The 27,905-nt window shown below is 38.4% G+C and overlaps 1 protein-coding gene across 1 annotated transcript in view; it reads left to right on the forward strand.

The window, feature by feature from the left end:
• Positions 1–27,905, forward strand: part of Cbp80 (Nuclear cap-binding protein subunit 1) — a 393,330-nt gene that overhangs the window by 46,041 nt on the left and 319,384 nt on the right. The window contains exon 5 of the mRNA XM_090368459.1: positions 7,619–7,690. Coding sequence (XP_090224585.1) covers positions 7,619–7,690 — 72 coding nt within the window. The remainder of the gene's footprint in view (positions 1–7,618; positions 7,691–27,905) is intronic.

Here is a 27,905-nt window from a genome sequence, read left to right on the forward strand (position 1 = left end):
CTGTCTGTGTTAGTAACAGCCATATACATTCTGACCTAACTTGGTGTTTTTTCAGCATGGTAATATATTTATTCACTAAATTATCAGTTTTTATGTAATGGACATCCTTTTCCCACATGAATTATAATGTCCTCTTTCCTCCTCCCCACTATGCAAAAATGAAAAACCCTGTTGGTAAAATTATTAATTTTAGCTACTGGCAGAGCCCGGAAAGCACTGAACCAGAAATTTTAAGGCCTGCTGCAGATCATCTTGGAATAAGGAAATACATGGATTGTGTTAAGGTAACTGAAAGTAAGAACAGGTGCAATTTGATGAATTTGAAGTGCTGGTTAAGTTGTCAAATGCAGACATTGTGGGGATTAACAGAGACATGGTGTCGCCCAGATATATAGGATACATATTTTGAATATGGGGAGTACAATGTATATAGAAAAAACAGGGGGGGTATAGAAAAATCAGAATTTGCCACTACTCATAGTCTTAGTTATAAAATCTACATAAATCTAAGGCAGTGCATCCAGTTAACATGGGTAGCTAGTGCAACGTTGAGTCAGTTTGGTGTGATTAAGCAATGGGAAAACAAAAAGGAGAGTAGAAGTGTGTTATAGCCTAATTACTAATGAGTACAAAAGGCATCTGGGGTGCCTTTGCACCCCAGATGCCTTTTGCATATGGATAGCAGTAATTTGAGAGTAACATACCAACTGTGTGGCACTACACTCAGATAGTGGAAAATGAAAACGACCTTGGAGTAATTGTGCAGTCAGATATGAAGCTCTTTGAGCAGTGCAGATAGGCTGCCAGGGCAGCTCATTGGGGTTTGTCAATGATATGCAGGAATTTGGCTAGCATGGATAAGGAGGTGATTATCCCATTGTATAAGGCAAAGGTCAGGCCACATATTGAGTATTGCATACAGATCTGGAGGCTTCGTTTTAGGAATGAGTATAGAGCAGAGAGACTTGTGAGGGAATCCAAGTGGTGCTTGTACCAGAAAGGCTTCATTTCAGCAAATGGTAGCATCTACGGACTAGGTGCTCTGAAGTAATCTGATTGAGGTGTGTAAGTTTTGAATGGCTTGAGCAAAGCCAGTGCTGATGGAGCCTTCCTGTTGCTCAGACTTGCGAGGACAAATTCAAATTGAGGAAGGATGGTTGCAGAATAGATATACAGAAGTTTGTCTTCATCGAACAGGTGGTTGGTTGCTGTAACAGGCTTCTAGCCATTTTTGTGGAAGTGGATAATTTGTATAAATTCAAGGAAGAACTACACAAACTGTTGGAGGTGATGGATATGTGAAATAGAATTTTTATTTTGTTTTCTTTCTTTTTTCTTGGTTTATGCCATATTTGGCTGATGCTTGCTTTCTTGCATCATTTGTCACTACTAATATTAATGCTAATACCAATATTCCCCATTTCCCTGAAAATAGAACTCCTCCCCCCTTCCAAAGTAAATTGTCCCTTTTTTTCTTTAAACCGCATATTTGAGAGGAACAGATATTCAACTTCCACAGTGGCATTATCAGTTGGCACAAATACTCATTTGTTTTATGCTTATTTTATTATTGGTTGTGTATTCCAAACAGTATTTGATTAGATGATTCAGAATTAAGTTATTACTTTAATATTTTTGTACTGCAACAACAACACTAATATTTTCAAAGGTGAAAAAAGGATATTTGTAAATGAACAGTGCCAGAAAATAAATATCAGTTTCTAATAACACTTATTATAGTATTAAAATTTTAATATAATCTGTTGTGTATATTTAATGTTGTAATTTTGTGTTGTTTAGTAAATTCAGTTAGTATTGCATTCCTTGCAATACTAACTGAATTTACAGGAAGCACAACTTAGGCAGTACCAACCAAAAAAAAAAAGAACTTTGTTCTGCAGGAATTTCATTTACAATTCAATGCATATGATACTGCTAGTGGTAATACCCCGCTCTGTCTCTCAGTTTATAAGAAATAAATATTAGTAAAAAGAACAAAGTTTATTGAAAACTAACATAATTAAAGATTTATTGTTAAAGAAAATAAATTATGCATTTGCAACCCCTAATTCACTTTAGCCTAGAAACACTGCTCTCTGTAAGTTAATAACGATCTCCTTCCTTGTCAGTTATAGTTGCAGATGACCAATAAGAGACAAGTGCATAGACATTGTGTGTTAATGTCAAAACTGGTTGACATGAAAAATTCATATGGCAATTTTATATGTACAGTTAAAAAAAAAACGCATTACTACAAGTTTATACATTGTACCATCAAGGTGATTTGTATGATCTCATAATGTTAATATAGTCACAGCAGAAGCTGAGTGACTTTATTAGCACTAGCAGTGGCAGATTATGCAAGAAAGCAAGCTTATACAGCATTAGCAAAAAACAAGATACTCTCCATTTCACCTATTCATTCCCTTGAATAGTTTGTTTATCCTTGAATTTATTTAAGCTATCAACTTCCACAACAGCAGATGGAAGCTTGTTCCAGCAAACAACTTCCTACTGGTAAAGGCAAACTGCTACACATCTGTTCTGCAACTGCCCTTCCTCAATTCGAATTTGTGCCCTCTCATGTGTGTGTGTGTATGGTCTGAGCAAGAGGAAGAATTCCATCAGCACTGAGATTTTCTCAATCCATTCAAAGACCTAAACACTCAATCGGATCACCTTGCAGGTGCCTAGTCTCCAGATGCTGCAATTTGCAGAAATGAAGCCTTTCTTGGTAAGAGCACCCGATTGTTCCCATCACCAATTTTGTTGCCCTTCTCTGTACTCGTTCCAGTAGCTCCACATCCTGACTAAAATGAGGCCTCTAGACTTGTATACTATAGTCAAGATGTGGCCTGACCTGGCCTGCTAGCAAAATTCATTGCTAGCAGGCTGCGTATCATTGACAAAATACCGAGCTGCCCTGTCAGTCTGACTTTTTGAATAAATTTGGTAAATTGGAGACTAAGTTTTGTGGCCAGCTTCTGTCTATTATGAGTTCCTTAGGTCCAGGCACTTTTCTTTTAGCATTTGAAAGTCTGCTAGTTCCAATCAGAATTCATTGAGAGAAAGTTGCTCAGATGAGTTATTGGAAGTGTTTAATTAAATATTATATAACTTTAAATATAATTGTATTTGGAGTATCAGTTCATCAGCTTTTTGAAGAACAAGTGTTTTGAACTAAATTGAAACAAGTCAATTTCGAAAAAATAAAAATATGAGAACCTATTAAATATTACTATGAAAGAATTAAGAATTGATGTAGAGTGGTCCTCAGTTGGAGAATTTGACAAGTGCACAAGAATCATGAAATATAACAAGTTATCCCCAAGTCATTCTTGACACTTCAATAATTTCTTGTAGCAATGCTGAGTGTCAGAGAATATTTAACCACATGAAGAAAAAACTGAATTCAGATCTCTTTCTGGTGCAGGTTTAGAAATGCTCCTTATAGCCAAGTCTGAACAGCAGCGCCATTGTTATAAACGAAACTTTGCCTCAACATTACTGAAGGTGTGCAAAGAGTGGGAAGCAATTATACCCAATTGATGTTTAACCCACAGTCTAAACGGAAATTTATAGACAGAAAAATGTTAGATAAGCTGATATTTATAAACATAAATATGATATTTATAAACATAAATGCAGCCATGGCATTGGTGACCAATGCCATGGCTGCATTTTAATATAAACTGTGCATTTTGTTAGCAAAATTTAATTTATGTGCAATGTGGACTGCATAGAAATTTAACCATCTCCTTTTTTTCTAAAAATTTTTTATTTTTATTATTTTTTGGAAGTACTGTTTTTTGCCAGTTTTGGGGAAAGCACCTGTTTTCCTTATGTATGCAAATAACTAATCATAATTTTGAAGAGTCAAACATTGGCAGCTATGATAATGTTTCCAAGATATGTGAGCACATTCATATACTGTTATCTATTATGGATGATGACATAGACAAGTCTTAGCTCGCCTGTGTCATCATCCATAACAGATAACAGTATAGGTATGTCTGTCCAGAGTTGCTTCCTGAGTGTGTCAATGATGAAGAAAAACATTTGTAGATAGAATTGTGTCTGTAGCATGAAAGTGGAAGGAAATGAATCCATGGAATGCATAGTAACTGTGGATGATATATTCTGGATTGATAACAAGCACTTTGAACCAAGAACAGGTGATGTGGCATGCAGTGGAGACAACAGCCACCACTGCAGCTGAATTTCAAGACTTCTGGAAATAATGGGAAATTATGCTCATGTTGTTCTCCAGTTCACAGAGACTGCTGCTTGCTACTATACTGTTGAAACAATCAACTGGCAAAATTATGCACATACCCTCAAAGTTGTTATGTATGATCAAAAACAAAAGAGATGTCATCACATCTCACTTTTCACATTATCAAAAATGATCTGGCATGATATCCATTAAAAACTTAGAGTGAAGTGAAAGAAGCTATCAAATAATGATGTCAACAGCAAATGGAAGCGTTTTATGAGCAGAGATAAAAATTGTGCTGTACAGATGGTGTAGCAAATATTTTCTGGAATATAAAGTACCAATTATTGGTAAAAAAAAACCAATTATTTTCTTATGACTCAATTTAATATTTTGATAAGTTAAAAATTGAAGATGATTTTTAATTTTCAGATGAAATTCTATATAAAAATTTGCTCTCTCTCTCTCGTCAAAAACTATTTGCAAATTCATGACTGAAGTAGTTATTTTATATATACAGTAGACTCTCGCCTTTCCGGGATAGATGTTAAAAAAAAAAATTTCCCAGATAATCAATTTCCTGGTTAATCAAAAAATACAGTAAGTACCCGACATACATAAGAGATACGTTTCAGGACTTATTACGTAAGTAGAGTTTTATGTAACTTGGGAATGACTAATAAAATATTGCTACTTTATCCATGATATGCCAAAATTACAAAAACCACATAATATCCCCAGAAGAATGAAGAAAAATAGTTATACAGGTAACCCTCGCTATTCGCGGGGGTTACGTTCATGAGAAATGCCGCGAATACCGAAAACGCGAATACTGAGTTATGGCTCCCATAGTAATAAAGGGGTTCCGTTCCAAAGTATGAAATATATAAGAAAAACTAGTCTAAAAATTTGTCTATGTATGTATTATATGTACCTTCATAATATGACTATATACATAGACAGTACATAGTGAAATGCAAGCATATGGCATCGAAATGAAAATAAGAAACAATTTAATATTAAATGTAATATTTATTAGAAATTTCAAACAAATCTTTCAAACCAGCGTCTTTGCTAGCTAAAAAACCTATCCCGCCAGTGCTATCACCAGTTTCGCTAAAGTGTTGATAAGGAGTTTTGCGTTTTCACGAATGATGAGTGAATTTAACGGAATTTTATTTTGAGTTCGGTCTTCTATCCACAGATTTAAAGCCATTTCCATTTTTTCTAATTGAACATCACGAGTTACAGAGCAAATTTTTGAAGCAATTAGCGCGTTTTCACGGACACTACGGCGGATTTTTTCTTCCGATTTCTTGATTGATCGTACCGTTGACTCATTGATTTTATAATGTTTTGCCACTGAGGAATTAGAAATTTTATCTAATAACTCAATTTTATTCGCTAATGTCATCACCTTCTTTGATATTTTCACATTTCTCTTGTTATTCGTAGTGATATTTTTGCAGGGGTTAGAAAGAACTTGTCCACAACAAAGTCACTTTCTTCCGTTAACACACTCGAAAAAGTCTGTTTTTCACCGCAAAACGGTAGATTTATCACTTTTATAAGCATACCAATTTATAAATTGATAAATTTATTCAATTTATAAGCATATAAATTAAAAGCAAACGACGAAACCTTCCATAACAAGCGCATAACACATATTGAACAAAGATTAGCGAGAAACTTTCACGCTCGCGATTTTGTCCCCCCTCTCCCCCCACCCATTGAGCGCTGTTTTGACCGGGAAAGATAATTTTAGCCACGCCCATGTTTTTTTATGGCGGAAAATATTCACGGCGCTTTAAAATTCACATTTTTTAGGTTTCATTTTATATTAAATCGGCGATCGCGAATACGCGAAACCGCGAATACAGATACCGTGAATAGCGGGGGTTTACTGTATATTTTTAGTTAGTTCAATTAAAAACTTTATCTGGGGACAGCCATGAAGTAGCCAGACTGGCACATAAGAAAAGAAAACATAAAGGGAAGAAAAAGATGCATGTTATTGTACTGTAAAAACTGATATGTATTTCGTAGCCTTAGTTATTATAGTTGACTTCATCGGTACTGATCGATGAAGACTGAATAGAAAGACAGAATACTTCTCTTATTCTGTCTTTCTCCTTTATTGTGTTCACCGTTGCCACTGATAAATCTGAATTCGTACATCCTTATTATTTTAATTTTCTGATCCAACTCAATTGCTTTCCTTTTCTTGATAGATTTACTAGTACAGCTATCACTTATTCTCCTAGTCGGCACCATGATAACAGTCAAAATTAAATTTTCTGGAAAGAACTTCACAGGGTTAAGGCAAAAAATCACTGTTATCACCCCATGCAAGCTCACATTTTACCAAAGCACATTTCCAGAGGTCACTGACATAAAACAATAAAAATAATTTGCACTTTCCTGGTTATTGGGCTTTTCTGTTAGTGCAATTCATTATAAACGGGTACTAAACTCTATCTTATTGCATTTGCGATAAAACCGATAGCTGGAATTTTGTGGGTTTTTACGTTATTATGGTGAAATGTCTGTCTCACTGAAATCTTCAGTCATATAAAAAAAATATAACTAACATTACATAAGTCTGAAGTTACGTAAGTCTGCGACTTACTGTATCGAAAAATGCTCAGCAACCTATGTAAAAAAGTATGGCCATAGATAAAAAATGAAAAAAACTTACCAAGCACCACTCGAGTGTCCAATACGATGCTTCCCTTTATTTTTTACCGTAATGCATATGGTTTGATCACCAACATAATGGTTCTTTAGAAATTTAATGGATACACCATTTTCAAACTTTTGAATAATTTCAAGTTTTTGTTTAATTGAAAGCACAATTCTTGTGTTTGCCCATCATTTTCGTGATTTCTAAACAATAAAAAAAAAAAAAAAAGAAAGTTACTTTAAAAAATAAAATTCCGACATAATTATAAAACGAAATTTGCCCTTTTGTGATGCGACAGAACACAACAGTCGATGACGCACTAAAACAAACTAAACATTTGTTTGTTTTTTTTTTTTAGCGGTGGGTCTTAAGTCAGTGGGGGGGGGTTGCAAGATAGTAGGTACACTAATCTCCCAATGATGGCTTATAATGCCACTTCTTGTCGCTTATTTATGACTTGCAAAACATCTGTTTATACCTTCATATTTATTACTTGAATCTTATATAAGATTTCTGGTTGGTTTTTTTTTTTTTTTTTTTAATTTGGAGTCTAGAAGTGTCCCTGTAAATTGAGTCGGCTGTATTTGAAAACAAAATATGAAAAATAAAAGGTTATTTTAGAATGATGCTGTTTTATACTTCTGTTTGCTTTTTTTGCTAATTAAATTATTCAATTTTTTAAATTATTATCTTCAGTTTGTATCACATTTGTCTTTCAGTTTGTTGAATTGCTAACGAAAAATCTGAGAGATGCACTTAAGCATTGTCAGTTTGAGGAAGCAAGAGCAATGGTAAAAAATATCTAGATTTGTTTGTTATTTTATAAGTATATTTCTTAAAGGATTTTTTTTATACACCAGATTAAAGTGAAAATGCATATTACGTCTGTCTTACAGTGGCCACGCTTTCTTTAAAAACCTTTGAATATTGATTGGCTATTGAACCATATTGCATAAATAAAATCAAATGCAGATACTGTACAATTAATATTTAAAATTTTTTAAAACATTTTTATTGTTGGCTGAGCCTAGTGCCTATTTCATTCTTATATCATTCTCAGATATGACAATAAAATTCCAAAACTGGTTAGAAGCTAAGCATATGCATTGCAAGAAATTTTGGTGAAGACAATGCCACGTGTTCACTCAGTCCTTGAATCTGTAACATTAGGTTGTGACAAAACCTGATGGAAGGTTTAAAGATGAGGAGAAAGAGGACGGCAGTAGGTATAATACAATTTTATGATAATAGTGATAATGCAGAAGTAATAGTAATAGAGGCATGTGAAGCAAGAAAGCAAGCGTATGAGCTTATGTAGCATCAGCCAAAAAAAAAAAAAAAATTCACACAACCATTCCCTCTAAAATTATTTGTCCAGTTAATCCTTGAATTTATTTAAGCTATCAGCTTCCACAGTGACAGATGGAAGTTTGTTCCAGCAATTAACCACCCACTGGCTAAAGGCAAATTTCCACACACCTATTCTATAGCTGTCTTTCCTCAATTTGAATTTATGGCCCCTAAGGTTCGTAATTTGAGTAAGCGGAAGAATCTCATCATGCTTAACCCATTCAAGGCCTTGTACACCTCAAATCAGATCACCTCTCAGGTGCCTAGTCTCCAACCACTGCAATTTGCAGACCTTAAGCCTCTTTTGGTAAGAGGACCCCTTCGTTCCCCCTCACCAATCTTGTCCTCTGTACATGCTCAAGCAAATCTACATCCTTCCTAAAATGAGGCCTCCAGACCTGTACACAGTACTCAAGGGGTGGCCTGACCATTGCCTTATAGAAAAGGATAATCACCTTTTCTCTGCTAGCAAAATTCCTGTATATCATTAACAAAACCCCATGACCTGCTCTGGCAGCCTGTCTGCATTGCTCAGAAAACTTCATATTTCACTGCACAATTACTCCCAGGTCTTTTTCATTTTCTACCATCCTAAGTATAGTACCACATAGTTGGTATGTTCCTCTGGTGTTACTTCTACCCATATGCAGTACTTTGCATTTGTCAATGTTAAACTTTAGTTGTCACTTCTTAGCCCATCTGCTCAAATTTTCTAGATCCTGTTGCAGTAGCACAGTGTCATTAACAACCCCTGCCAACCTGTGTATCATCTGCAGACTTTGACACTAAGCCTGATATACTTTCATCAATATCATTGATAAATATTCAAAACAACAGTGGCCCCAACACTGAACCCTGCTGGTCTCCACTAATAACATTAGTTCACAAAGAGCAGCATCCGTTGATTACCACTCTCTGTCTTCTCTTACTCAACCACCCTTTTATCCATTGTAGCAACTTACCCTTAATACCATTCTGCTCCAATTTGTACAGTAGTCTTCCATGTGCAACGCTGTCAAAAGCTTTCCGGAAATCTAAGTACGATCAGTCCTCTTATAGCACAATAGTTGTGTTCCTTGAAAACCTTGTGCAATGCAAAATAAATATTTTTTTGCAATATAAATGTTATTTATATTGCAAAATCATGCAATATAAATAACAGGCCCTGTGGGAAAAATAGGGTTAAGTGCCCAACCACCCAAGATTGAACACACATTTGTAACCAAATCATTACCAAACAATAAATAATCGTAATAAAATACTTACGTATTTTATTACGAGTTTTATTTTATTTTATTATTTACATATTTTATTTTAGTCGTAATAAAATATTGCTAATGCTTTTGCTTCTATCATAAGCAAACTTGTTCTTTGTTTGATTTTCTAACCAAACAGATGGCGCCTCCGTAGCCAGGTGGGAAGCAGCAGCAGTGCATAGCACACGCTTCTTGATTAGACTGGGGTTTCAGCCTGTTACCACCAAATATGGAGGATGCGGAAAGGTCAGAGAATGACCACCGCATATCCCAGAGCAATATAGCCTTAGTTGCTAATGCTCCTTAAAAAAAAAAAAAAAAACCAAACAGATGATCGCTGTTCCATCTCTTCCAATTCTTGTGTCTTGATCTAATGGATTTTATTACACTTTGATTTGTTCTTGCTATGAATGTTGTTTTTATTTCCTCTGCATTCTTTCTAATTCTTGGCATTGTGTCATTTAGGCCTGTAACACATGCAGTATCACATGTGATACTGCATCTGATACTGCAGTATCACATGTGACGCCTCCGTAGCAAGGTCGGCAGGAGCAGCAGTGCGTAGCACATGCTTCTTGATTAGACCAGGGTTCAGAAAGGTCAGGGAATGACCACCGCATATCCCTGGAGCAATATGGCCTTAGTTGCTAATGCTCCTAAAAACCAAATAACAAATAACTAACATAACAGTATCACATGTTCTTTCATTTTGCTCAAAGTGCTTCACAATTTCATTTTTTTTTTTCTCTAACAGAGGTGGGCTGGCCATAAGCCTTACCAAGGAAACCCTGGTGGGCCAGAGGCCAGAAGTATGATTTTGGCTATAAACGCCAGTATGAGGCCGTTACACATTTTTCCGAGTAAGAATTTTTGACCCAGTCCGCCTCTGTCTATCGACATTTCTTTCCTTTTTCTCTCTGAACCTGTAGTGTCTTCACCAGGACACTTCCTTTCCACACCTTTTAAGTATTTTACTCAATTTTAGGGAATAAAGCACAATTACAAAATGAGGAGGCAAGCTTGATATACATAAAGAAAGCTGCACGCGTATAGCAACTGAATAAACAACACAATAGTGTGTCTCTGCCATAAAGGCAGAGACAACTATTAACACCTCACTAGCTCACATTTTACTAAAGCACATTTCTGAGAATTACTACCATAAAACAATAAAAATAATTCCCAGTTGTGTTTCTGCTAGTGGAATCTGTTATAAACTGGTAGCAAACTCGATCTAATTTCATTTGCTATAATACCGATAGCTGCAATTGTGTGGGTTTTTATGTCATTATGGTGAAATCTGTATCTACTTCACTGATATAAAAAATATAAATACATTTTCAGAATCTTCTCTTCATTGCTATTGTGTTGCGTTCAGTTGGGGTGATTCCGCATTTGACTGCCATTTCTTGTAAACAAAAGTGAATCATGCATAAGCGAATTCGGTTTGTGTTATATACGATATTCTTCCCCTATTTATAAATCGTGTGTGATTGAATTCGTGTAGTGTAAACACTTGTTGTATGAGAACTGACTGTATACGATATCAAAATTATTTTTTACATCCAGTTCCTTTGTAACCACATCACAGTATCCAATAAAATTTGTCAGACAAGACTTTCCCTTAACAAACCCATGCTGTGTCTGAATTATTGCTGCAGTCTTGTCTAGATGATTCTGCAATGCATTAACAGTGACAAATGATGTAAGAAAGCAAGCTTATACAGCATCAGCAAAAAAAAAAACAAAAAAAACCCCTGACACCTCCCATTCATTCCCTCCAATAGTTTGTCTAATTCTTCTTTGAATTTATGTAAGCTGTCAGCTAACACAACTGATGGAAGTTTGTTCCAGCAATCAACCATCCACTGGCTAAATGCAAACGTCCACAGGCGCCTCCGTAGCCAGGTGGGAAGGAGCAGCAGTGCGTAGCACACGCTTCTTGATTAGACCGGGGTTCGAGCCCTTGACCACCAAATACGGAGGATGCGGAAAGGTCGTGGAATGACCACCGCATATTCCCGGAGCAATATGGCCTTAGTTGCTAATGCTCCTAAAAACCAAATAACAACAACAGCAAACGTCCACACATCTATTTTGCAATCATTCTTCTTCAATTTGAATTTATGCCCTGTTATGTGTAGTGCATTGCATTTGAGTGCATTTGAGCAAGGGGAAGAATCCAATCAGCATTGAACTTGCTCAATCCATTTAAAGTCTTAATCAGATCATTTCACATAGATACTGCAGTTTACAGAACTGAAGCCTTTCTTGGTAAGTACACCCCATTATTCTGCTCATCAATCTCGTTGCCCTTCTTTGTACTTGTTCCAGCAGCTCCACATCCTTTCTGAAATGAGGTCTCCAGACCTGTATGCAGTACTCAAGATTGTGGCCTGACCATTGCCTTATACAATTGGATAAATACCTCCTTATCTCTTCTAGCAAAATTCCTGTATAAACTTCCTCATTATGTGCTCTTTACCAAGTGTATACATGAATTTCAGTAAAGCTTTTGATACTGTTGCAAATAAAAGACTGTTATGCAAATTGGAAGGTGTGGCATTAAGGGCAAGTAGCTGCTGTGGATAAATGGATGGTTGAGAGGGAGAAAAAAGAGAGTAGTAATCAGTGTACTTGTTCTATGTGGACTAATGTTATTAGTTGAGTTTCCCAGGATTTGGTGTTGGGCCCATTGTTATTTTATATATTTGTCGATGATATTGATGAAGCCATATCATGCTTAATGTCCAAGTCTGCAGGTGATACAAAGGTTGGCAGGGTGGTTAATGACAATATGCTACTGGGCTTAGAAATGGCAATTGAAGTTTAAAATTGATAAATGCAAAGTACAACATATGGGTAGCAGAAACCCTAGAGTAACATACCAACTATGTGGTACTACACTCAGGGTAGTGGAAAAAGAAAAAGAGCTGGGGGGGGGGTAGACTGCCAAATATATGAGATAATTGGTCAGGAAAAGAAATGCTTGATTGTCAGAAGCTTTTGTATATCTTATCCCTGTTTTTATATATTTTAACATTTTTTCTATACATGGGAAGTTTTTAATTGTACAGATTGTCATAGTTTTTATGTCATATTTTATTTATGCAAGTGCATTTTTAAACTTTTATTTGTACTGTATATGCATTTGATTTTACTTATATAATTTATGTAAATAGTCAATCAGTATTAGAGTTTTTAATGCAGTTTGGTCGGTGTAGGGTAGAATTAATATCTATCTTATCTCTGGCCTTAAAGGATTCTTTTAATAAATAAATTAAAAATGTTCCACCACCCATTAATGAAATTTTTTCTGTACTCCAAATTTTATGATAGTTAATGGGAAACCTTGGATAACCATAATGTACTTGAACTTATTGAATAAAAAATTTGCTTGTTTGCAGATAAAAGCACTGCACCCAGTTCCAGTGGTACCGAGTTTCTTATAGTAATTCCATTGAAATGGGTTGATAGAACCATACAGATTCTGGACAGATAACATTTATTCATTAAATTTTTATTTAAAGAATTAGATCAGAGCAAGATTTAAAAGAGTTTTGTGTTTCATGAAGTCAGCTGTAGATAAGTTAAATTAGTTATTTTATGTAGTTAACACTCAAAATTGTCATCATTTTTCTACATTACATAGACTGTCATTAAAGTTTCTTATCTATTTTTGATAATAAAACACATGAAAATAAATTTTTTATTATTACAAATTATTACCCACTTTAAAATTTGCAACCCACCTTTTGATGGTAGAATGGCATGCAAAATATTCTCCTAATGTCACCACCATACCAGCATGAATTTCCTTTGGTGTTTTTCCCTGTAGAAACCAGGTATTTCATAACTGCCCTTACCTCAGTTTTGCTGAGAATGACAAAAAATTTATGCTGACATCCTTTCTTCAACCTGTAAAAAATAAAAATGGATATTAGGGTTTTTTGAGACATATGGGTTGTTTAACCTAACTGGATGTACTCTTTCATAATTTGACACCTATTTATCAAAAAAAAAAAAAAAGGAAGTGGGTTGGGGCTGAGAATTTATCAGCATCCTCTTGTATAAGGCAATGGTTAGACCACATCTTGAATACTGCGTATAGCTCTATAAGGATGTGGATCTGTTGAAATTGGTGCAGAGAAGAGCATTGAGATTAGTGAGGGGAACAAAAGGATGTGCTTACGAAGAAAGGCTTCAGTTCTCTAAATTGCAGAATCTGGAGACGGCTCCTGCAAGGAGATCTGATTGAAGTGTTTAAGAATTGCTTAGGTAAGCTCACTGGTGATTGCATCTTTCCTCTTTCTCAGACTGCATGCACATAAAGGGACATAAATTCAAATTGAGAAAGGATGGTTGCAGGATAGATTGTGTGGAAATTTGCCTTCAGCAGATATTAGGTAGTTGAGTTGGAAGAAACTTTAATTTGGTCATCTTAGAAGTGGATAGTTTGAGTAAATTAAATGGGAAAAACTAGACAAACTTTGAGAAGATAGATAGGTGATATTGTTTTTTTTTTTTTTTTGTGATTCTACAAATTCAAAATTGGAAGCAACTTTAAAAGCCACTAGACTTTTTCATACCAGTGAAGAGGCACTGTTCAAGACATTAACCAAAGTGGATGCCACATTAACGGATGAAACTGGAAGCAGAGTAGAAAAATGCTTGGGACAAGTAAAAATTACCATGAAGAATCCTAGAATCCTACAGAAACTATAATAAAAGGGCTAAGCATGCTCAGGCAGATGATAAATCTTTGCTTAAGAATGCAAACAGTGAAATGCAAGTATGGATTTGTTAAAGGGAGAACTTGTATGACCAACCTGATTAGCTACTGTAATGCAGAAACAAAGGTTGGAAAAAAAATAATTTGACTTGGTATATGTAGAATCCAGTAAAGCTTTTGACACTGTTCCAAAAGAATACTTAACAAATTGGAGCAGTATAGCATTAGGGAAAGGGAAGCTATTGCTGTAGATAAGATGGTTGAGTGGCAGAAGACAGAGGGTGGTTATATATGTGCACTGCTTTTCTTGGATTGTTGTTATTAGTGGAGTCCCTCAGGGTTTAGTGCTGGGCCTCCTTATTGTTTTCAATATTTATTAACAACATTGAAGAAGTATTAAGCTTATTGTCTAATTTTGCAGTTGATACAAAGGTTGATACAAAAATTCCAGTCAGTAATCACCTTGCCATAAACTTGCAGTTGATGGCAAGGTGATTACTGACTGGAATGAAGTTGCACTCCTGCACCAACTTAGAAAACTATAACAATTGGGCAAGACATCAGAAGCGGATATTGTTGGGATATCAAAGACATAGTGCCACACAGATATAAGCAGTGCAGAATTGGAATTTGGGGAGTACAATGTGTACAGAAAAGATAGACAGGACAGGAATGGAGGAGGGGTTATGCTGTTAGTTAAGAAACACAAAATCTAAGGAAGTGAATCCAATTCATATCGGTGGACAATGCAATGTTCAGTCATTGTGTTGTGACATAAACACTGGGAAAGGGAAAATTATAGTAGGTGTGTGTGTTATAGACCTAATGAATCTGAAGAGTATAATGAGTAATTGTGCAGAGAAATAGTGGGCCAGTAAATCAGAATGTCTTATAATGGGATATTTTAACTTTCCAAATATTGACTGGAACTTGTGGGTTGGTCACTCACGTACTTAGCAAGACTTTTGTTGATTTATTGAATGACTGTTTTTTTTTCAGCAACATATTCAAGAGGCAATCAGAGGAAGTAATACTCCTGATCTAATATAGTGTACTGATGTGGGATTTACTTAAAGATGTAACTGCCATCAGGAATATGGGGAAGGGTTTTTGCTTTCAAAAAGGTTACTACAGTGGTCTCAGAGAGTTTGAATTCTATACAGTTGGATCAATTGATGATGTTACCAACCGTGAATTCTAAATGGGAGGCCTTCAGGAACTTAATCTTGGAGAGTACTAGGCTTTTCATACCAAATAAGAAATGCTGTTCAAGGTGCGGTTTAGGCCTAAATGGATATAAGACGAATTAATGCAGCTTGTGGCAGAGAAAAAAATACATGGGATGCATATAAATTATCAGGTGAAACAGAAGTCTGTGGCAGATATAAGTTAGTTTGTAACCAAGTCATAAAGGAGGTTAGGCAGGCAAAGGTAGATTACGAGAAATCTTTGGCAAAGGACGCAAAGAAAAACAGCAAAAAGTCCTTTACGTATGTAAACCCTAGAAGGAAAGGGATGAATCAGATTGGTCCACTTAACAGATGGTTTTACTGTTGATGATCATGCTCAGGTAGCTGATAAACTGAATGAGTATTTTGCATCTTCATTTACACATTAGAAGTTATGGAGGGGAATGCCAGAAGTTTATCAAACTCTAGCAGGGAGCCAAGTGATTTCGTAATAAGTGAGAGCAAAGTGGAGGAGAAATTGTTGAAGTTAAGCATAAGGAAGTCACCTGGGGTGGATGAGATCTATCCAGTTATATTAGAGGAGGCAGCAAAGGAAGTAAGCAAACCCTTAGCCATAATTATGACAGCTTCCATGGACTCAGGGGAGGTCCCCATGGACTGGAGATGTGCAAATGTGTTCCCAATTCACAATGGGGGATCAAAGTGTGACACAGGTAATTACAGACCTGTTAGTCTAACTTCTGTTCCAGGGAAAATAATCACTGGTTAAGGAAGCGATGCAGGATCATCTAGACGAGACTGAAGTTATGGTTCAGACACAGCATGGGGAAGTCTTGTCTGACAAATTTGATTGGATACTATGATATGGTCACAAAGGAATTGGATACAAAGAATAATTTTGATATCAGCAAAGGAAGTAAGCAAAGCCTTGCCATAATTATGACCCCTCGATGTGGGCACCTGTACGTGGTGAGGGGACCTCCCAGTGACGCTGCTGGACTTCCAGACTAGCATCACTGGGATCCAACGCCCACAGCCCAGGTTCCAGGCTTACATCAATGGAATCCGGCGTGTTTGCCGCGTGCTGCGACCCATGGAAATTCGGAAAGGGGGATCCTGGTGGTTGAGGGGCCCAGCTTCAATACACCACTTTGGCCCCTGCTTTGACAAGACGGGTGGTCCTGGAAGGCCCGGCTAGGATCAATCGGCTAGTAGGCTCGCCTGCGAGGGTCAACCGTGTCAATGCCACGCCCCTACCCTCATGGTCCGAGGGACAGGATTCAGGCTGGCAGCGGTGCGGGTATGGTGTCTGGGTAGCCCTGGCGTTCCACTCCTGAGCGCATTTATTACATGCCGGGTAGTGGGCGTCCCTTTGGGCTCCGTGGTGGGTGGGGAGCCCGGGCACTGAACCATATAAAAAACTTCATGAATCCTGATAAACTTACTTCTTCAGGGGCCCCAACCCGGTCCCTATCTGAAAATACAGACGGAGAGGCAGATAGCATTATTGCTACAAAGAGGCAGCGAACTGAAACATTATCAGGACCTGTCCCAAGATTTTTAATTATACACTCTACCACCGAAAAACTGATTGGCAAAATGTCACTCTTTTTTATACAAAAAGGGTTAGATGGGTTAGCAGGTTCACCCAAATCAGTTAAGAGGCTCCGTTCTGGAGACCTCTTAATTGAAACCAAAACTGACAGGCAGTCTGAGCAGCTACTCTGTGCAACATCAATCGGAGGAGTACCCATAACAGTGACACCACATAGAACACTCAATTCATCGAGAGGTGTCATTTCGGAATGGGACCTTCTCGACGTAACCGAGGAGGAAATCTGCTTAGAATTGAAACCACAGGGAGTTATTGCCATGAAAAGAATTAGTGCATGTAGGGATGGGAAACTTGTTAAAACCAGGAGCATTATCCTGACTTTTAACTCGCCGAAACCTCCTGATGAGATTAAAGCTGGCTACATCAACTGTCCAGTACGTCCATATGTTCCAAATCCTTTACGGTGTTTTAAATGCCAGAAATATGGACATTCTCAAATGGCCTGCCGTGGAGTCCTTGCATGCGCTCGATGTGGTGCAAAGGACCACGAAACAACAGCATGTTCAGCCGTAAAACCCACCTGAATTTTGTGAGGGAGAACATCCAGCCTACTCACGAGCATGCCAGAGGTGGAAAGAAGAAAAAGAAATTCAACGGCTGAAGGCAGAGCTAAACATATCTACCAGGAGGCAAGGAAAGCGGTTAAACCTCTCAACATCAACAAACCTACCTATGCCCAGAAGGTAGCAGGGAGATGCTCCATTGGAACTCAGACGGACATGTCCATCCCTCCAAAAGAATCATTTACTCCCATCGCACGTTATCTTTTAAGCTCCCAAAAACCTGCACAGAAAGACCAATCAGCTGCCACTCCTATATCGGTACCTCCTAATGCTCCACAAGTAACAAAAGCAATTGCGAAAGAAAAGAACAAGAAAGGTGAAGTACCCCGTAGTACCCAAGAAAACATGGATGTTGAGCAGAAGGAGGTACCCGAAGATTCAGTTTTGGAGCTCTTTGCCGAGGAGGAAATGGACACTGGTCAGCGTCCATACTTCCCCAGGAAGGATAAAGCCAAGACTGAAAAAGGTAAGCCCCTCAGCACCTCGGAAGCCGCCTGATGGACCCACCAAGCCAAAATAATGGCTAAATTCCTACAGTGGAACTGTCGTGGATTCCGGCGAAACAATGATGACATCAAGGCCCTTCTGCAAAAGCATGAGCCAGTCTGCTTTTGCTTACAAGAGACATACCTGAAGGCAAATGAAAACGCTTCGCTTCGTAACACCACTATCATTCGAAAGGACAGAACTGAGGATGGACCTGCTCATGGGGGTGTTGCTATAATTCTGGGCAACCATACCCCATATCAAACTATTGTGCTCGCCACCAACATCGAAGCGGTAGCGGTTCGCCTTACGGTTTTTTAATAACAGTCTGCTCAGTTTATTTACCACCTGGGGCTGATATCTCCCAGACAGACCTTGATGATCTCATTGTGCAGCTGCCTACTCCTGTCCTACTCCTGGGCGATTTTAATGGACATAACACCCTGTGGGGTAGTGCAAATGTTAACGGAAGGGGACGTGTCATAGAGCATATGCTCAATGACAATGACCTATCCCTCCTAAATGTGGGAACTAACACCTTTTTCCACATGCCTACCCGTACGTTCTCTGCTATCGACCTCTCTATATGCTCCCCCTCTCTCCTTCCTTCAATCAACTGGGAGTAGAGGAGAATCTTTATGGAAGTGATCACTTCCCCGTGTTATCCACCATTTCAAATGGGAGACAATGTCACTAGTCAAGGATACCACGTTGGAAGATCGATCATGCCGAATGGAATGCCTTTCGTCATCTGGCAACGTTTAATACCACTATAGTCGGCCAGGAGCCAATTAATGAGGCAGTAAAACACATCACAGAAAGTATAGTCCAGGCAGCAGCAGTTGCATTTCCAGGAGATCGTCCCGCTTTCCACGTTTTCTAAAACCATGGTGGAATGGAGAATGCAAAGCAGCTAGGAAGGCTCAAAACAAAGCATGGGGAACATTTCGTCGTTACCCCACCACAGATAATTTAATAGCATTCAAACGTGCACGTGCCAAAGCACGGTACATTAGACGTCAGAGCCAAAAGGAATCTTGAATCAAATTTTCATCTTCCCTTACACGGGCCACCAATCCCAAAGCCATCTGGGACAAAGTTTGGAAAATGAAGGGCAAATACAACTCACACCCGTCATCGATCCTGGAACATAATGGATGTACAATTGCAGATCTAACTGCAATTGCAAATACTCTCGGGGAGACATTTGCTAAAGTGTCTTCAGAAACAGCTTACCCCCCAGAGTTCCTCGCACACAAACAAAGAGCAGAAAAACATCACCTGAAGCTGTCCTCTAACAATCGCGAGGAATACAATCAGCCTTTTACACAGTAGGAGCTGAAAGCAGCACTCTTACTCTCCAAGGCGAGTGCTGTTGGGCCAGACGACATCCATTATGAGATGATTAAACACCTTTCATCGGAATCCATGGATCGTTTGCTCCGTCTCTATAATAGAATCTATATTGAAGAGACATTTCCGGACTCATGGCATGTGGCAACCATCCTTCCCTTTCCGAAACCAGGAAAGGATCCAAAAATACCAAAAAATTACCGTCCTATCGCTCTGACGAGCTGCTTGTGCAAGATCCTGGAAAGAATGGTCAATGCTCGTCTCTTGTGGTATTTAGAAGCTAACGACCTCCTTTCCAGGATACAGTGTGGCTTCCGAAGGAACAGGTCAACACTTGACCATTTAATCCGCTTGGAAACATCTATACGTGATGCTTTCCTAAAACGTGAGCACCGGGTGTCAGTTTTCTTTGATATGGAAAAAGCGTACGACACGGCTTGGAGATATGGAATTTTAAAAGATATATATAACTTTGGTCTTAGAGGACACATTGCCCTCTTTATCAAAAACTTCCTTACAGACCGGTCTTTCCAAGTTCGTGTAGGATCCACCCTCTCCCGGCCATTCTGCCAAGAAGAGGGAGTTCCACAAGGATCAGTTTTAAGTGTTACGCTTTTTGCAATCAAAGTTAACTCTATAACCGAACAACTTCCTCCTACCGTAAACAGTGCCCTCTTTGTAGATGACTTTAGCATTTTTTTGCAGTCATGCAATATGAGGGTCATTGAAAGACAGTTGCAGCATGCCATAGACCACGTCAACTCTTGGGCAGTGACTAATGGTTTTAGGTTCTCGCCACAGAAGACTGTCTGCGTACACTTTTGTCGCAAACGGAACCTTCACCCTGAACCAGCACTTAAACTCGGACAAGACATCATTCCAGTAGCACCCGAGACAAAATTCTTGGGGCTCATTTTCGACAAGAAGTTGACATTTTTACCTTATATTCGTCAACTGCGGACAAAGTGCACAAGAGGGTTGAATCTCCTATGCTCTATTTCCTCCAATAAATGGGAAGCAGACCGCTCCACTTTGCTCAGCCTCTATCGTGCACTTGTCCGATCTAAACTAGACTATGGGTCCCAAGTGTACACATCGGCTAGAAACAGCGTACTTAGGTGGCTGGACCCAGTTCACCACCAAGCCATCCGTATTGCTACTGGAGCATTTAGAACATCCCCTGTCCAGAGTTTATATGTTGAAGCATCTGAACCACCACTGTCATTGCGACAAAAGCAATTGTCTTTACAGTATACTGTTAAATTAAAATCCCTGCCAGACAACCCTACGTGGACGTCCGTTTTCAAGCCACAATGGGAAAACTTATATAACACTCGTCAGACTGCCAATCGGCCTTTTGGTATCCGTGTCCAAGAGTTGCTCAGAGAGCTCGACATCATGGTAGACAATGTTGCCCAGTCACCAAGGCAATCAATTCCACCCTGGCATGCTCGCATTCCATCATGCGACTTCTCCCTTAAAAATTGGGGTAGGTCCATAACTCCATCTTCTGTCTACCATCAACTCTATGCTGCCCACCGGACCGAATATTTCGACTTCTTGCCTGTCTTCACTGATGGCTTGAAGTCAGAGTTGTCTGTTGGATGTGCTACAATCTTTCCAGATCGTTCTATATCCGGAAAGATTCCCCAAGAATGCAGCATATATACAGCTGAGTTGAATGCTATAGTGTAGCCTTGGACCACATTAAAACTCATAGGTATCAAAAGTGTATGGTGTACACTGACTCTTTAAGTACACTGCAGGCTTTATCGGGTATGAGGTATAATCCTCATCCATTTGTGACCCGGATTCAGCAGACGCTACACTCTCTGTTTGAGTATTCTTTCGACATTCATTTCTGCTGGATTCCAAGCCACATTGGGATCGTGGGAAATGAACTGGCAGATGCTGCGGCCAGGTCACCAGAACCCCACAACACTTATTGCCTGTTAGTCCCCTATACAGACTACAGGCAGCTAATACACGATAAATTACTGTCCCAATGGCAACAATCCTGGATGAGCAAGTCACAAACAAGCTCTATCAGATAAAGCCTGTAATCCGACATTGGCAGTCTAGTCTGCGCAGGAATCGCAGAGAGGAAGTTGTTTTAGCTTGGCCCCGCATAGGACACAGTCATCTTACACATGCCTTTTTGCTGAGAGCAGATGACTGTCCTATGTGTGAGAACTGTGAAACGTATTTAAGCATACGCCACGTTTTAGACACGAACGTGATTTTTATTTTACCGCTTTTAGTCATCTGGCTGAGCCTTATACACTCAGTCAGATTTTATCCGACAATGACAATGTGTCTGCTGTTTTTAACTTTTTAAAATCAGTAAACATTTTTACTCGTATTTAAAATTGATTTGTCATTCCTTTGTTCATATGTTTTGTACCTTTACTCCTTTTATATCCCGACATGGTGGCCTAACTACTTAGGTCACTGAAGGTTTTAACTTTTTATATATGACCGGTATTTGGTGCATTATAGCCTCAGTTGCTGATGCGCCAATAAAACCCAAACCAAACCAAACCAAGCCATAATTATGATAGCTTCCATGGACTCAGGGAAGGTCTGCATGGACTGGAGATGTCAAATGTTTTCCCAATTCACAATGGGGGATCAAAGGGTAACACAGGTAATTACAAACCTGTTAGTCTGACTTCTGTTCCATGGATAATAATGGAGTCACTGGTTAACCGTATTTTTATCCTCTTCCCCAAACCATAATTTTGGGGAATTTACAATCTACTCAATTTACAAAATTGAAACTTTCAGTATACATAAACAGAAGTATATTCTTTGATTTCCTACCTTTAACGCTCGGCAAAAACTATTAATTCACTCTAAAACAGCAAAAATGTACGATCACTTTTCAATTTATTAAATTTTGATGTTGGCAAACTTCAAGCTTTGAAAATAAAATGCATTACAGCATTAGTTCAAAAATTCGCGTGTCAGCTCGGCGCCTCTGGCTAAAACGAATCAACACACGCAGAGAGATAATTGACTGGTCAAGCTTATGTCATTAGCGTTACCAAGGTGATCCAAGGAGAAAATAAAAAAGTAAACAACTTTCGTAGAAAACAAACAGTTGAGCATCATTACTTGCAAACAATATTTTGCATGGCGCTTTCACAACATTTTGCTTTACTGCTTTTCGTAATGGTTGTACGAATGAATTACAACAAATTGGTTTTGAAAAACTAAAATATCACATTTCCTTTCATCAATGTGTATTGTACCTACTAACAAAAAATCAAGGAAATTCATCTATTGTAAACCACAGCGAAAACGGAAGAAAAAAAAAAAGTTTCGTAAAACTGACCACTACAATGCGCATTTCATAAAAAAAAAGTTCACTTTATTGTAATCGTTTTTTGAGGACTATGTTCTGAGTATGGAAATGGCTTTTCCTTACAATTGTGTAAAAACTCTAATTTTCATCATCTGAACTCAACTAAAACAAAAGGATGGTAAATTTATATTCCGGACGACCACAAAGTCGGAGGTATTGAAGAAAGGAACGATATTTTTGTTTTTCAATACAGATAATCAAGCTTTTTTTTATTTATTTATTATTATTATTTTCTTTTGCATTTTTATTTGTACAGATGTTTTATTGTGGACATTTCCTTCCATTGGAAAACATCAGTAGTCGTCCTTTTATTGTACCTAAAATAATTCGTTATGTTGGCGGAAACCGTTTTTGCTCCTAATTGAAGTAACACTTTTGAATTTTGCCCAAGTCGATTTTCTGCACATATTGAAAATTAGAAGGGCAGTAAAAGAGTTGATAATTGGTGCTATTGGTGGGCAGCATTCAGATGAACAAATTTTCGGTTTATACTCTGGGATGACCACATGGTCAGAGTTCCCGAAATAGAGAGAGAGAGAATACAAGAAACCGCACGGCATTTAGCAGTCACGGACTTGATTGTGTGAAATTGCTCGCCATAAACCACAGCAAAACAAGAGAAGTGATGGGGAGAAAATGTTTTTCTTTTTATTACAGCTCTGAACAGCAGATGACCGTGGATTTATTCGTCTTCTGTAGTAAAACAGAATTTCTCCCTTTGCGATGACATCACAAAGCGTAACAAGCAAATATTTTCTAACTGATACTTTTTGAGCAGCCGTTAGCTGCAGTCTGTTAGCTTTGTATTGTTAGAAATCTTGCATTTTTGTGAAGAATACATATTTCAAGAAATAACCCATTATTCGTAGCGTATGATTTTTTTTTTTTTCTTTCCTTCGATGCACCAGTTTTCGAAGTTTATAAACGCAGCTATAAATAGACATATTTTCTCGAAATTTCGTTCGAAGATCAAACCCAGAAAACTGCTGTTACGATATTGTTTACTAAAATCAATTACAATAAAGCAAACTTTTTTTTTTTTTTTTTTTTTTATCAAATGCTTATCAGTTTTACACCAGTTTTTTCCTGTTTCCAACATGAATTTCCTTGATTTTCTGTTCGTAGGAGCAATACACGTTGAAGAAAGGAAATATGATCTGTTTGCGCTTCAATAAACAGTTGCTACTGTTTCGCTTTATCGACTAACAATAGCTCGCCCATGGCCCCGGGTGCCAAGCGTTCCGTGGCCAAGCGATTCTAGTGCGTTTTCCAAAGCGTTTTTCTACAGAGAACATTTGAGCGAACAGTTTCTATTTTAGTTTGAAAAACCGTTTTCTTGATTTCTATTGCATAGTAGCTCTCTCGCACTACAAGAAGTAGGCAGAAGCCCAGAAAGGGAAACCACCTTTCTGTTTTTTTCTATTAGTACTAACTTACTAACTCAGCCGCTTGGTCACCTCGTGGCACTGCTCCTGCCTCCCCGTGGCGGGGCCGGAAACCTGGGCGGTAAAGATAAACCCCCAGGGCCAAAAGGAGCTATCATGGATTCAAACAATTTTCCACCCTTAGAGCCTTCAAGCTCAAGACATGAATCCTCTCATGATATTAATCAACCAAAAAGGCTTCGAACTGAAGCACAGCGTCCAGACATCCCTAATTTTCTTGTGATACACTCTCTGTCCACGCAGCCCGTGGGCAAGTTATCACCATTTATGATTCAAAGACATCTAGAATCTATTGCAGGATCACCAAAAATGGTGAAGCGACTACAATCAGGAGATCTCCTGGTTGAAACAGCCACATCCAAACATTCTGAGTGGCTATTAAAAACAACTACATTTTGTGGATTACCAGTGTCTGTCACTCCTCACAATACCTTAAATTCATCTAAAGGAGTCATCACAGAATGGGACTTAATTACAGTGTCTGAGGAGGAATTAGTCCAAGAACTTAGCCATCAAAAGGTAATCGCTGCTAAAAGAATTATGACAAAAAAAGATGGAAATCTCATTCCAACTCGTTCCATCATTTTAACTTTTAGTACTCCTGATTTGCCTTCCTCAGTAAAAGCTGGATATTTAAATTGTCGAATTCGTCCATACATCCCAAATCCTCTTCGCTGTTTCAAATGCCAAAAATATGGCCATTCACAGCAGGCATGCAGAGGTGACGCCATCTGTCCTATTTGTGGAGCAAAAGATCATACACAGGCAGATTGTCCAGCCGCAATTCCCATTTGCCCCAACTGCAAAGGCAATCACCCCGCCTTTTCTAAATCATGTGAGATGTGGAAAACAGGTAGGACAATCCAAAAATACAAAGTCGAACATAAAGTCACATATCCTGAGGCACGCAGACAAATAATGTTGACCATGCCAAGTCCATCATATGCCTCTCGAACTCGCAGTTTTCATACAACTGCAATTCAAACAGATGTCTCAATACCGCCCAACGTCTCGCTAGCTAATTGGGTTAAAACAACCTTATCAACCACTGGAAAAGAAAATTCTAAAACAAAAACCAGCCATGCCACCAACACCCCAATTAGTATCCCAACTGATACTGTGACAGTCTCAAATGATGCAGAAAGATTGAAACCCAATAAAGACTCTAAGGAAACTGATCCACCAACCAACACTATGGAAGTGGATATACACCAAAATGATGAAGACCCTTTTCTAGAACTCCATGCCAATGACACTATGGATACTGGACGTCCATTATTCCCAAAAAAAGACCGAAAAAAATGCCCTGCACATAAAAAACAGTCAGATGAATCATCTTCAGCCAAACCAAAATAATGCCTAACATCATACAGTGGAATTGTAGAGGACTAAGCAGCCATTCGGATGACATAAGAGATTTAATCTCTCAGTTTAACCCCATAGGTATATGCCTACAGGAAACATTCTTGTCACCCCAAGTTTCGCCGAAATTCTCAAATTTTATGATATATAGACGAGACAGAAGCCCAGAGTCTCCTGCCCGTGGAGGAGTAGCCATACTTGTAAATACTAACATACCGTCCAGACCGATCCAATTAAGAACCAGCCTAGAAGCTGTGGCAGCTCGGATTGCAGTTGGTATTTCAGTTACCATTGTTTCGATTTACATTCCACCATCTCTATCACTGGCCCAATCAGAACTTGACAACCTCATCGCACAACTTCCAACTCCAGTTTGTCTTTTCGGTGACTTTAATGGCCACCATCCATTGTGGGGATCAGCTACAATGGACAGAAGAGGCAAGTTGATCGAGGAATTTATATATAATAATGACCTAAATTTATTAAACTCTGGATCTCCTACCTACATCCACCTACCTACAGGATCTACTTCTCAAATTGACTTGTCAGTTTGCTCACCTTCCATCTTTCCAATCATGACATGGTCTGTATTAACTGATCCTTTTAGCAGTGACCACTTTCCGATCATTTGCTCCTTACAAACAGGAGTAACACCAAATCCTGATAAACGATCCTCTTGGAAGTTTAAAAAGGCGAACTGGGATGGCTATTCTGCTCAAATACTTCTAGACAGATCTTACGTTAAAAAAGAACCTATTGATGATGTAAATACTTACATCACCAATCAGATTCTGACTGCAGCAAATACTTACATTCCAAAATCCAAGACATATCACAATCACCGAAATCACTGGTGGAATGCAGATTGCTTCACTGCCAAACAGGAAAAAAACCGAGCTTGGAATAATTTCCGTAAGAATCCCACCACTAATAACCTCATTGCTTATAAAAGGTTTAAAGCAAAAGCAAGGCAGATTAGACGGAAAGCGAAACGAGACTCGTGGATCGCTTTTGCCTCAACAATCACAAAAGACACCGACACACGCCTCATTTGGAAAAAAATACAGGCACTAAATGGGAAATTCGCTCGTATGCCCTCTCCAATACTTCATTGGAAAGGGAAAGACCTATCTACAGCTGAAGAAGTTGCTAATGCACTTGCTGAATCATTTGCTACAATCTCTGCTTCTGCCTCCTATGGGTCCACATTTCAGAACATCAAAACTAGTGCAGAACGATATAAAATCAACTTTTTCACGAACCGTTCTTTCCCGTACAACCAACCCTTTACATTCATAGAACTTCAAGAATCGTTAAACAGATCTTCAAACAGTGCTGCAGGCCCAGATGGAGTTCATTATGTTATGCTGAAACATTTAATTCAAGAAGATTTGAGTACCATGTTAATCTTTTATAATCGGATATTCTCCGAAAATGCCTATCCTTCCTCCTGGCGTCATTCTTTCATTATTGCTTTACCAAAACCAGGAAAAGATCATTCCTGTGTTGAAAACTATAGGCCAATATCTCTTACGAGCTGCCTGGGTAAAGTTTTCGAAAGAATGGTTCACACTAGGCTTACTTACATCCTGGAGTCACAAAATCTCCTTCCAGATCATCAGTATGGCTTTCGGAAGAATAGATCGACGCTGGACGTGCTTATCAAAGCCGAATCTCATATCCGCAATGCCTTTGTCATGAAACAACATCTTGTCATGGTCAACCTAGATCTTGAAAAGGCATTTGACACTACATGGCGTCATGGGATTATTATGGACCTTTACCACTTGGGGCTTAGGGGCCATTTGCCGAAAATAATTCAAAATTTTCTGCAATTGCGTTCTTTTCAGGTCCGATATAAAAATGTACTCTCTGCATCTCACATTCAGGAAGAAGGAGTCCCGCAGGGATCGATACTTAGTCCAACACTATTTTCAATCCGAGTTAGCAGCATAACACGAGACATCCCAAAAACTGTTGAAACTTACATGTACGCAGATGACCTTACAATTTCTTGTCGATCTCAAAGTATGAACACCATCGAACGGCAGCTCCAACTTGCTATTACCAAAATACAATCGTGGACTTCACGGAATGGCTACAAACTATCAGAAAAGAAATGCACTCTCACCCACTTTTGCAAGAAACGAACTCTCCATCCCGATCCGGAATTACAAATAAACAATATTCCAATCCCGCTTGAGAGTACCATTAAATTCCTTGGAGTGATATTAGATAGCAAGCTGAATTTTCAAGCTCACATCTCTCATTTAAGAAATACATGTCT

Source organism: Mastigoproctus giganteus, chromosome 2, assembly GCF_048544385.1.
Source record: "Mastigoproctus giganteus isolate SK-2022 chromosome 2, ASM4854438v1, whole genome shotgun sequence".
Classification (NCBI taxonomy): Eukaryota; Metazoa; Arthropoda; class Arachnida; order Uropygi; family Thelyphonidae; genus Mastigoproctus; species Mastigoproctus giganteus.